The sequence below is a fragment of the Chelon labrosus genome, assembly GCF_963514085.1.
Source record: "Chelon labrosus genome assembly, chromosome: 22".
Taxonomy (NCBI): Eukaryota; Metazoa; Chordata; class Actinopteri; order Mugiliformes; family Mugilidae; genus Chelon; species Chelon labrosus.
Window position 1 is genome coordinate 14,056,646 of NC_140355.1, and position 12,971 is coordinate 14,069,616.

Sequence of the window (12,971 nt, forward strand, 5' to 3'; positions counted from 1 at the left end):
TGTCCTGTATGGAGGACCCGGTGGCACCGGCACTGTAGTTTCTCCTGCTCAGCAGGTGCTGACTTTTATCAGTAGTGACGTGAATGTACAGAACTGCCAGGGCACATCCACCCAGTTGCTGTCAGGTGTCGTTCCCGCTAACACTCCACCTAGCCCCTAACCTCACAGGCACCCGGTGGGCCTGTGTGCTCGCCTGCCTCCTCTGCTCCCTATGCACACCTGTGCAGACACACACATATATATATACACATGCACACATATTGCACGGCAACTCGCACTGAAGTCTTCCCACAGCTGCCCGAAGCCATTTAAGTTAAAATATGACGCCAACTGTACGATTTAGACGTCTTCACAGGCACACATGATGAGCATCGTGGATTTATTGGACCCCTTGCACGTACCAGCATCATTTCTGAAACTTTGGAGCTCATCTTATTACAGCAGACAAAGAAGCTTTTGAATATTTCATGCGTATGTCGGAGTTATGAGATGGCGCAGAAAGCGTAAAAAAAAAATAAAAAAATAAAAAAATACAACGTTTGACCCTTGGCTTGAGCAATGCATGTGCAGTTACTGTGAAAAAGGAGGTCAAGGTTAAATTTTGTGCTGCAGATATAAATAGCCCTTCTGTGATGTCCCCCTGATCTCACCATTATTATTTATTAATCTTTGTCATGATCTGGGGAGCACATCCAGCCTCGACGTGTCGTTTCAGGCGATGACCAGAGGACAAATATGTAACCGGAATGTTAGACCCTTAAACTCAATAGGTTTTGGGTGTAATTTCCTAATATATATTTAAATATATGTATATTTTTTAAGTGTATATTCTATATTCTATGCAAACAATTGCAGCGGGGTATATCCGTGTGTTTAAGACACGACTCTGTGCTTTGTTAAGTTTTTGTTTCACTGACACAATTTCTCTATTCCACCCAGAGAACCTTGGCCTTGACAAGTAACACTGCACACACCAATAAAACTGTGCTATTTGGCTGGGAAATTATTATGATATGTCAAACGTTGAACATAATCAACTCCTCCATCTTGGCTCATTATACAAACAGTTCCTTCTGTTGCTGAGGTTTCTTTTCTTTTCTTTTTTGTTTGCAGGCCTCTGTTTTCTTACTTCCTCTGTAGTGTCTGTACAGTCTTCGGCCGCTCAATCAGTTCACCTTCTGCTGCACCTTTCAGACTTCTTCCCCCACCCACCCCCAAAACGACTTCTTACAGTCCCTGGGGCTGTGTTGACAGCTCACTAAGCTAAAACATGTACCATGCGCTTTTACAACATAGTCGATTTGAATCAAGTCCATGACCTCATCTTCCCTCCCCTCTCTTTCCTTCCTCCTTCAGCAATTTGTCCTGTGATATATCTAATTGTTGCCCAATATTGCCGACGTGCATTTGAAAAATTTCCATGCACTTTTTTAAAATTAATTAATTAATTAATCTAAATCTCTTACTGGACTCTTACGTGCTCTGCAAAGCCTTCCGATCCTGCACTATGTTTGACTTTTGACACTGATTTCCCTTTTATATAAATAAGTTGACTCTTAAAGGGGAACTACCGTTTTTACAACCTGGACCTTTTTTGCGTATAAGAAATAAGGTCCAGGTTGACTCGTTTACTCACCCATATAACTCTGGTGTCATTTGGAGTCGTTCGGACAATATTTAGATCCGCGTATATCTATATAGTGGGAGTGAATGGGGCACCGAAACGCAGCCTCTAAATAATGCATTATCTGCCGCGAAACTCGTTCATTTCACCAATATTTTGATTATGATACGCTAGTGCTATTCCCCGTTGAGTCCAGAGTTTTTTTTTTTCTCTTTTGTTTCCCTTTTAATTTGTGAATTAAAGACACGATGAGCTAACATTTGCGTGCAGACCTCAGAAAATCATCTTTTGCTTACTAATTTGATGTTTTTTTTTAAGGAAACTTTATACTAGCAACACATATGTCCGTTTAAAATGCCTGGCAGGAGTTAGCCTGGTCTGAGCGGAGGCGCACAAAAGCAGCGTTCTTCCCAAAATGGTCAACTGTTCCTTAAGTCCGTTCTATTTTCAGCCTGCACCGCATGGATTTATCTCATTTGAAAGTTAGTTTAGTTCTTCCATCTTTTTTAATCCCAGCCTTTCTGGTTTTTTTTTGTATGTTTTTTTCTTTTGTTTGGAAGAGGAGCAAAGCATTTATAACTGAATTTCCATTTTTTATTTTTTGCCTATTTTTTGGGGGAAATTCTAATATTGTTCCTACCTGATTTTGTAGCATTTAAACTTCTCTTAAAAACCTCTGAAACCTGTCATAATGCCTCATGTCAAGAAAGCGTTGTTAGGCCACCGCCCTCGGTTTGAAAAGAATTATCTCACCACTGAATGGCTCGGCTCCGTCTTCATGCCTGGCTCCCCTCCAACTAATGTCATGCAAAGCGTTGCTCCGGAGCTGAGGTAAAGAAAGTACGCTTTAATGATTTAGCATCGGGTGCCTTTCTGTTCTCTATTCCATCATCTCATTTCCGTGATTTGTAACTACTTGGTGGCGGGAATGATTCCTGAGGGAGAATAATTCCTTGGCGCGGGAGAAGCAGACGCTCAGCTGAAAATACACGCTGGGCAGTTTTAATTTGAGAGGATACTGAAAAATGATCCATTTATTAGCAGTGTTTGATAATCAAAGCTAATGGATCATCTCGATTTTCTTAACTCTGCAAATGCTAAAAGGCTGACTGTGTCTTGTAATCTCGTGAAATGCGAAGTGAGGTGATTTTTTAATTAGATGGAAGTATCCTTTCTTGAAGCCCAGTTGTTTGAGGGGTTTTACTGCAAAATATTTAGGATGATGGGGCACTTTTTTTTTACAAATATGTCAGTATTTATATCAGTAAAGAAGATAGATGAGTGTGTCCAGTGCAAGTGTGCGTTATTGGCACGAGGAACAGATCCCTGCGCAGACAGAGCTAAATCTCCCAAAAAATGTCTCAAATCTGGAGCAAACGCAGCAGGACCCGTGGGTATTACAGGTGCATCACGATGACGCACGCCACTCATCGATGTCCTAGTCCTCGACAATGTCATTCTAAACTGAGGAGGGGGGAAAAAAGAAGCTTCTGGACTCTGTTCAGTGAGGCAGGCTTGTTTACATTCTCCCTTTTCTTACTCCTCCTAATTCTTTCTGGCATTTTTTTCCCTCTTGCTCCTTTGTTTTGACGGAGGCCCGTTTCCCATTGGTGGAGGCGAAAAGACAAGTTGATTGATCGGGCCGGGGGGTATTGATCAATCGGATCCTCTGCCATGACCCTTGACCTTCCGATTGACAACAGCCTCTATAATGAGGCCTCAGAACAGAGACCCCAGGATAGGGGGTTTTAGAAAGGGCATCTGATGGGGGGGAAAAAAGAAACCCAAGGGGATGGGTAGTGTACACACACACACACACACAAGCACACACAACCCAATCAACTTGGTGCCATTGTTACATCGCAGTGCCCTCGATAACCCCAATTTGCATAATCGGCTTTTGCATTGTTTGGCCCAGACACATTAAGGTGCGGCATTGTTAGCCGCGAATCAGCACGTGCCCATTGTTTGCTCATCTCTGCGTAGCATTATGCATTGTTGACTTATGCTGCAGCATGTGTTTTTCCGCTTACCGACTTTTGCATTGTATTAAACGCATTGCTCTCAACGCATTGTGTGTACTTTCCCAGGATCTCGGTATTTGCAATAACCGCTGCGTTGTTTACGTTCTCCACAAAGCACTTTGATTACTTGCAACACATGCAGAGAGCATAGGGCATATATGTTCTTTGCAAAGTTCATCTTGTTTAACAGCCACATTCTAGACATTCCTGCAAGTTTTTTTTTCTTTTGGTCGCAGTCGTCGAAGGACTACACCTCTGGTCTCCAGATGCACATTGGCTTGAATGCACTATAGGCTGAGAATGCATCCTCCTGTACCAGCTAACGAACCCACAAACAGATGATACTAGTCAAGAACATGTAAGGATGTGACGCTTTAAACAAAGACACCACACGGTCTGCTCTCTTCGGCTGTTTCCTTTTTTGCTTGAAACACGCTTCCATCAACCGATCCCATTCAAGGACAGTCAAACAGATAAACACCGGTTTACACACTCGTACAGTACGGGGCCGTGACAGCGGCGCCACTCTATGAATCCGGCGCTTTATGGGCATTTGGCACTTAGTTTTTTCTTTTATTGTTTACTTCTGTGTAAATACTTCCCTGCCAATGAAACACACAGCCTCAAAGATGTTGCGCAACGAGGCTTAATGCGGAGGCTTGAAGAGGCGTGAAGCACTGAGGCGGGCTCACAAAAGATACTTGAGAGATTGTTGACTCTGTTGACAAGCCCGCGTGTGAGGCTCGTCCAGCGCTTGAGACGGCCCTTGATTCAGTTTTAGCCAGTATTGCGTGCACAAATATGCACATTTTACGCATTGTACTTAAAACTGCAGACTTACAGGGCGCAGTGCAGACCAAACACATGATTCCTGATTGTTTGAAGCCAGAAAAATGGTTACTCTTTAGATCCGCGTATATCCATATAGCGGGAGTGACTGGGGCACCGAAACGCAGCCTCTAAATAACGCATTATCTGCCGCGGAACTTGTTCATTTTACCAATATTTTGCATCCTCCTTTCAATGAGCTCCTCATCCGTATACTCTGGCTCAAAACGGTAAGGACGTCCATCATAAACAAAGTTGTTGTCCACAACCTCATAATCAGAAAAATATTCCGTTGCAAACAACTAGCAGTAGCAAATTACACGTAAACAAGCCGACCGCCAAGGGTGCGCGCGGCGCTCAGAGATGACATCATCCAGGTCAGAGGTTAGTAGGTCAATCTACAGAGCCCAGATGATGAGGTAACTCCGGACTCTACGGGGAATAGCACTAGCGTATCATAACAAAATATTGGTGAAATGAACGCGTTTCATAGCAGATAATGCGTTATTTAGAGGCTGCGTTTCGGTGCCCCAGTCACTCTCACTACATGGATATACGCGGATCTAAATATCGTCCGAACGACTCCAAATAACACCAAAGTTATATGGGTGAGTAAACGATCGGATTTTATGCCAGAAATAAGGTCCAGGTTGTAAAAAAACAGTAGTTCCCCTTTAAGGCTTTCAAAAAGAGAAGTTGTTATTTATGTCATATATCATGGATTACCATATGTTTAACACACTTTGTTAAACCTACACTATTTTTTTATTTATTTTTATTTTGCACCTGGGGTAAGTTCAATATTCAAACTTTTTTGCTCAGTTTTGCTCCCTTCCATGTCCTGACGCTTGTCTCACGCTCTTAAATGCTCCACTAAGTTCGCAGGCAGGTTGCTAACTTTGTCCGTTGGCTGGTGGTTGGACAGGTTCAGTGGGTTCTTCAAAGCTTTTTTTGTTCCTCCTGAAATCAATTACCTGCAGAGTAACGGTAAAGTTGTGGGTGTAGAACAAAAGCCCATGTTTAGCTGAGAGGAAGTCCTGAGTAGGGTTGATAACTGCAGGCAGCATTTTCTGCAGGCTTTTAATAAACTAATGTTGATTGTAGCAGCTAAAAATCTCAGTTTTCTGCATAGTGATGAGATTGACAAAGACTGGGGCTGGGTATTGGTTGTCGTCCACGTACTCGATTTCTTGCGCATTTTGTGGAAAATAACACAGCCAACATTTTCTTCATTAGCTTAATTCAGGTCATTGCAGCCTCTAATGGACTGTAGGTGTTCAATGGACACACTGTAATGTGCTTTAATATGTGGCTCTCTAAATGCCCAAACACTTTACAGTCTATTTCTTGGAAAGGAAGGACAATTTGAGTTTCAGTTCAGTGAGTTCAGGGTGTAAATCTAACGCTGCAAATTCAGCGGCGAGAAACAGGCAATGGGTGTTGCACAGATTTAGTCTGTGCTCTCTCCTCTTCAAATCTTTCCTTGCCTCATAGCAGGCAACCCTAAATGTTTTTAATAAGACCAAGCCATTTTTCTTCCAATGGGCCGTATCCCATTCACCTTACCAGACATTTTCCTAGTCTTCCTCACCCAGATGGATCAGAGTACCTCAAGCAAATGGTTCCAGAAATCTTCTAAGAAATAATTTAGTTTCCTTATTCCTTACTTGGAAGGCGTTCAGCTTCAACCATCATTTTGGTGAAGTGGGGCCCCGCGCCAAATTGTTGTCAGTCCTGGGGGCTTGATGCCTCAACCTGGTTAATACCACTGCAGAAACCAGCCTACTTTGTGTTTTTATGGACAAGCGTCACTGCAACTGTATTTCAAGTAGGCAGGCTAATGAGCTTTTTAACCATCTCCATATGGACGTGCTCGAAAGTCTAGACGGAGGGGCAGTAGTGGTGGTAAGCGGTGGTGTGCTGACTGCGCCGTACTCTGCACCCCTGCACATACAGGATTATTCTTCCCCGCAAACAGAGTTAAACCAAGGGCAAGCCCCGGTTGCCGTAGGGGACCCATAATGGGTTATTGTTTACCACACAGCACTCAACGGCAGCCCAAATCCAGGATGTGAAGATGATGAGGAACACACTGCTCGTGCACATTTACATACAGCGTGCAAGCTATTAAGTGATGCTCAGTGGGATTCTGCGTTTCCTTAAGCATCCAACAGAAATCTTTTTTTATTTCAGGAGTCCTTGTAAAGCATTTCACACTGTAAATCGTTCTTTTTTAAAAAAAAAATAAAGATTGATCCCCGATTCTCAAGAGTGACTAAAGTATTGTTCTGAAAAGTGACAATTCAATGTTAAATCTTCCAAAGCTTCCACCGGAGTTTCAATAAACGTCTGAAGTGGAAGCTGATTTTAGAAGCTTTTTCAAATGCGGACAAAAGGCCGGCTTTCCGCCGCCTCTAACTCCTAAATGTTCTAACCTACTTCATGTTACCACAACAACAACTCCTGCAGTCTGATCAGCTCTACAGGAACACAAACAAGTGATCGCAGAGGGCGTCCGTTGCATCACAATTGGGCTCGACCAGCTAAAGCCGAGCGAGTTTCGTCAAACGTGTCCGCCCGTTCGACCACGCAGCTGACCAGATGGTGGTGGGAAAGTGTGATTTCTCTCCCGTCCAATTGAGAAAATACACTGAAGAGAAAGCAGAATTTTTTAACAAACGTGGGCCACAAGCATTTCCTCAATAATTTCTAAATGGAGAAGGCGCAAGCTAAATTTTCGGCCACTTCCGTGACTTTATTCTGCCCTGAAAACGTGAGCTAATCAAGAGGTGATTTGCCTTGCCTGTCAGCTCGGTTAGCCTTCATGGGCTGTTGTACAGTCGATGTGAAGAAGCATGCAGCAGTTCATGCACGACACTTGAGAAAAAGTGGAAAAAGGTTGGTGCTGTGAAGGTTTGGTTTGACTTTATGATCAAATTTGACTGCTAAGTTGAAGAGTTAGCTCATTTAGGGCTAGCTTAAATGTGACATTTTCGTGTGTTAAAAATGTTTTGACAAACTATTCCAGCCAAACTATCCGCCTTAAAGGTTCAGATAAGTGGACGGTAGCAGTGAGGCCGGAGAACAGAAAGACAGGAGTGTCTGTGGTAAGAAAAACTACCGGCAGAGATGCAACATCCTGTCCTCCTCTTACTTTCTGTTGCTCTATGACTGGAAGCTATGACTAATAAATGATGTTGCACTTGGGTTAGGGGAAGACAAAGTGGGAGACTGGAGGGTTGGGGATGACGTATAGAGGGAAAAAAAGTAATGTTTCACAGCATGGTGATACAAACGCACTTAGGAGAGGTGATTAAATTACAGATACAAGACATAAACATGTGCCCGAGTTAATTTTTTTCCTGCGGTGATCTAGTCTCTGACTAGCGCCAATTGAATCTGATGAATTCGGGTAAACTAATAAAACCGTTCCCATGGAGTAAAATTAAACAACAAACATTTCCATCAACAAAACATCCCAATGTATTGATTTCGTGCGTCGCGCAGGACGGTAATCCGACCACTCCCCTCCATGAATAGCGTTTCGCCCTGCCAATGCTCTGATTACGTTTTATCAAACCATAACACGGCGGCAATCTCCATGTATAGTATGTCACTGTCCGGCTGAACTGGCTGCCCCTTCGATGCTAAGCGCATATAAATGACAGCTGTCATAAGCATTAGGAGAGATTAAAGCTGATTTATGCCAGTATATACATTTTCTGTAATCTTCGCAGTGTATTCTGCTTAAAAGTAACAAACAACACCTCCATCTCAGTTAACCCATCTCGTGGGGATTTTTTTTTTCTTTTTAACCAGAAATTGCGTGCGTGCCAGTTTCATGGAATCTCAGAAAATTCGGCCCGCTGTGTGTTTGTAGGTGGGATTATATTCTTAAGGGCTTTAATGGGTTATTCTGTAACGGTATTATATTATACCAGGGCACTGTCATGGAATCCCATTGTCGCCACAGCCTTTCCCTTTCTCTCAAAACATTCCTCCAAATTTACTCTAATGTGAGTTCTTCCTCTATGTGATGGCGTCGTTGGATATCATTTTGCTCTAGAGATCATCCAAACCTCAAGGCAAAAGCATTGAGGTTTGCATTAAACAGCCGCACACAGTCACAGATTAAGCTGGATGCATTAATGGATTATGGGACAATGTTTGCTCCTTTTTTTTTTTTCCCCTCTCTTTGTGACTCGCACTTCTCTGCAGTCACTCAGATGACGTAGCGGGATTATTGTCCAGCACCGCAACCAATTTTCTCTAAACAGAAGAAAGAGGCAACAATGGCCTCATCCCCGTGAGAGGCCCAAGGAGCTGAAGTTTGAGGATACTTGCGAGAGCACATAATGGAGGAAAGAGGGCTATCGGACTTGCGGATTCTTCTCTTGAATGTTGGCCTTACGGGGCGTTGTGTCCGTGGCACGTGCTCCTGTTTTACCCACCTCGCCAAGCTGTCACTTCAGACTGCGCAGATGTAATCTCTCGGGGTCAAAAGAGAGTGGCAACAGGAGGGGGAGACATCCAAAAAAAATTAGTGCATGGGTTCAGATATTAAATGCAGTGTCACGTACAGTTGCAGTTAAAATAGTAAGGATGGGTTCATCTCTATTACATAGATTTTACTTTAGACATTAGGGAACACTTACGTAAGAGTTGTTTGCCTTTTCAACTAGGTTAAGAATACACTGTCCAACTCTGTCACCGTTTCATGTCCCTGTTTTTCTCGTAGCTGATCTAACGATGTCAGATCATGCCCAATCTGCTCGTGGCAGATCGATCTCGATCACGGTGCACTTCCGTCGGCAGCATTTGTTGTTTTCCGCTGCTACTTCGCGACTCAGATTTGCAGCGGGATTTGCAGAATGGCACCGGGGCCCTGTGACACAACCGTCACGGGTCATGGGGTTAAGATGGGATGTGTTGCCTTCCTGGACAAACAAATCCAGGCATAACTGGGAATCAGCCTGTTTGGAAAAAGGAGATATATATGCCGTGACGCTGTTAGGCTGACAAATGGCGGAGGGCTGGGGTGGAGGCACGCGGCTTGAACTTTTGTGCGCGGCGATTGGTCGGTGCCCCGTGGGGTTGGACGGTGGGTGCAAGACTGTGCTAGGACTATTCAGCTCAATCTCCTTGCATAACAGGGGAATAGTGAGTGACCTTTATGTGAGGATGTTTCACACATAAAGGTTATTCAACCCCCCCACACACACACTCCCTCCCACTCCGATCCACCCAGTCTGTACATAGTGTACCAACCTGGAAGGATGCTGACTGTAAGACATTAGGCCATCTTTTCTATCTTCAGCACTCATGTTCCTTTACAGAGAGCGCGAGGGTGACAGTCTGATCTCAGGTGCAGAATGTAATTACAGGACTGGAGAAGTCTTTCACCTTCTGTCAGGACACTTTGGCACCTCAGTAAGTTTGCATTCCCATTGTCTTTCCCTCTCAACTTCTGATACCAGTACATTTTGCATTGCAACACTGCAAAAACATTCATATGTGTTTTGCAGACTGAAAAAATATATATATAATATAGGTCAATGTGCATTTCAGCACAAACTGTGCACCAAATATGAGCAATCTCATGGGAATGAGGAGCCTTCGAGACAAGGTCCCAGACAAAAACTCTCAGAGGGGGTGGGTGGGTGGGTGGGTGGGGGGAGAGTTGCCACACAACCCAATCTGAAAGGACAGCGTCTGTTAACAATATGTCCCATGAAGGTTTGGACAAAGTTCCCCGCTGTCTCCTTTGAAAAAAAAAAACTTCAATTCGACGTGAAGCTCGACTTGGAGCAACTTTCAAGGTCACACACCTTTCAATATGTCGCCCCCCCTCCCTCCCATCCCAATGCTCGGGGGCACAAAAGGGAAATATGCGGCCCCAAGTCGCAGCACCATATGAAGAAGAAAGCAAATATTTGATGTTTGTTCCCTCTTCTCCTTTATGGTAGGTGGCAGGTTTTTTTTTTTGGGTGGTGGTGGTGGTGGGGGGGGGGTTTCTGAACACACATTTACAACAAACAACCGGAGGAGAACAGAGAGGAAACACTGACATTCCAGCTGACTGTCTCTATGGAAAGCCATTAAACGTAAAGGGCTGTTTTCATTTCACTCAGCGGCTAAGACTCACAAAGGCTTTGTCACCGGTCTCAAAGGCTTACAAATCTTAGTCGAGTGTGCTGTTTTGAAATTCCCATCCATCAAAAGCGACGCTCAGTAAACACCAGTGTGAGTATGAGTCAACTTGATTCTTACTTTTTTTTTTTTTTTTTTTTTTGTTCCCCTCACATCCCTTTTACAAAAGCAATTTGGGATCAACTGAGGTTTTAATGAACACGTCGACTCTGCATTTCGTGCTCGAAAACATTCAGCCGGGGCTTTTAGGTCAGGTGAAGAATGGACACACGATCCGTCAAATTAAGTTAAGTAAATATGGGACAGGGGCTGCTCCGACTTTGTCACCGCTCTGTCCACCGCTGGTTTGATCTATTGCTTATTTATTCCAAAATTTCCTTAATGGGAAGCATGGCTTTGACTTTGTTACCTTTGTGAAATACATCACCCTCTTGCTGAAGTTAAAAGGAAGGAAGTGAGCAAGTAGCCAAGTAACTATTTTTACATTGCTTATCAAAAAATAAATAAATAAAAAAAATTTAAAAAATGGAAAAAATAACAAAAAAACATGTATAGCCATTTTTTTCAAAAAATAAAAAATAAAAAAATATTTGGAAGCTTTATTTATCTCTATCAGTTATAAATATTATATTTGGGCTGCTATTTTAATATTTAAAAAATTGTGATTTGTATCTATCCTAATCCTTCTTAGCACTGCTATCTATATTATAGTCTATAGCATTTACATTGAGGAGAAATCTGCACCAGTGTGACAATATATGACTTTAAAACATGTAATCAGCCTCCAGGAGGGATTTGTTATTATTATTATTATTTAATTTTCCCAGAAGACACAGGCTCAAATGATTCTTTCATGACTTCAGACCGGTCCTGTGCTGTGGACCCGTGGAAGTGTTGGATTGTTTGAATTGTAACCGCTAGAGGGATACACACACTCCTTCCAAAGTCCGTAAACACCATCCTATCACTCTGTGCCACAGAGAGAATTGCCGTCAGTGAGAGTTGCCTACCTGTGTGACTTCCCACTATGAAAAAAAAAAAAAAGCCCACACAGCCCCGGAACATTTGAAACATGACTTGTTCTTTAACAGACTTTAACTGCCTCTAAAAGCGGACGGCGAGCTCCGACTCCTCCAAGTGTATCAGCTTCAGGCAATCATTGAGGACCGCGATGGTTACTTCTGCAGCTCTCTGTCCCTCTGTCTCTCCTTCGCCTTGCCAGATATTATAGTGCATTTCAACTTTTGTGCAGGCAGGCACACGGGCAAAGGGGAGAAGTTTTGGATTTGATTTTTGCTCACAGTTCACCTCTTGTTTTCCTGTAATAAATATGAGAGGTCGGTTTGCTGTCACTTTTCTTTGGAATTTAATAGGCTATGTGCCATTTCTTATGCTGTTTTACGGGTAGGATAAGGAAACAACAAAAAGGTGTGACAAGAGCTTGGCGGACAACTGTGGATTTCTGCGAGTAACTCCTACCGTCCAAAGGGGATGAGGGGGGCATCGGCCGGACCCCCCTCTTGATTGATTACTTATTAGTCATCCCTTTGGCTAAATGGGACCCATTGAAAAGGCACCGTGGAACACATACATGAATCAAATATTCCTGTGTCCCCTGAATGTCTCCAGAGTAGTTTTGCTTAAGAGAGGGGGTCGTGGCTTAGCATTATAAAGAGGGAAAAACAGCATAGCTTTATGGGTTTATTTAGACAGTTTCTACGGTTTGACATTCTACCGCTGTAAAAAGAGAGAAGGAAAAAACTCGAGAGGATCCCAAACAGAAGAACATTGTGGACATATTTTTTTTTTCCTCTAGTTGTTTCTTTTATTTTTGTTTTTTTTATTTTTTTAAATTTTTTTTTTCCTCTTATTTTAAATATTTTATTTTTTGTGCCATTTCTTCTCCCGAAAAATGAAACTTTGGACATCACCCTGGGTGTCTTGCCTGGTGATTCTCATCCTGTGTTTTGGATCAGAGTGCGGGACAGTCCGGAGAAAGGGGAGATCCAAGAGGGAGTTGGTGCGCATTAGGGAGGCGAAAGCCACCATCCCTGGGGCTTGTGCCACACGGCTGCCCCGGGGCAAACGGTCTTTGCCCGGCTTGGAGCGACGGGTGCTCCGCCAGCGCCGGCGCTCCTCTCACGCGGAGGAAAACTCTCTAGACCGGGGGAAAGCTGTGTATTTTACCGGCAGGGGAGATCAGCTACGGCTGAAGCCCGGCGTGGAGATACCCAGAGGCAATTTCACTCTGGAGATGTGGATCAAACCGGAGGGAGGTCAGCGATCGCCCACAGTGATTGCAGGTAGTCTACACATCTTCCATCCTATTGTCAACACAACTCCTT

At 43.5% G+C, this 12,971-nt stretch overlaps 1 protein-coding gene across 1 annotated transcript in view; it reads left to right on the forward strand.

Annotated features, from left to right (window-relative positions):
- Window positions 1-12,538: 12,538 nt before the first annotated feature.
- Window positions 12,539-12,971, forward strand: part of pappaa (pregnancy-associated plasma protein A, pappalysin 1a) — a gene marked incomplete at its 5' end in the record, with an annotated part of 79,459 nt that continues 79,026 nt past the window's right edge. The window contains one exon of the mRNA XM_084572594.1: window positions 12,539-12,929. Within this exon, the coding sequence (XP_084428720.1) occupies window positions 12,539-12,929 (391 nt within the window). The remainder of the gene's footprint in view (window positions 12,930-12,971) is intronic.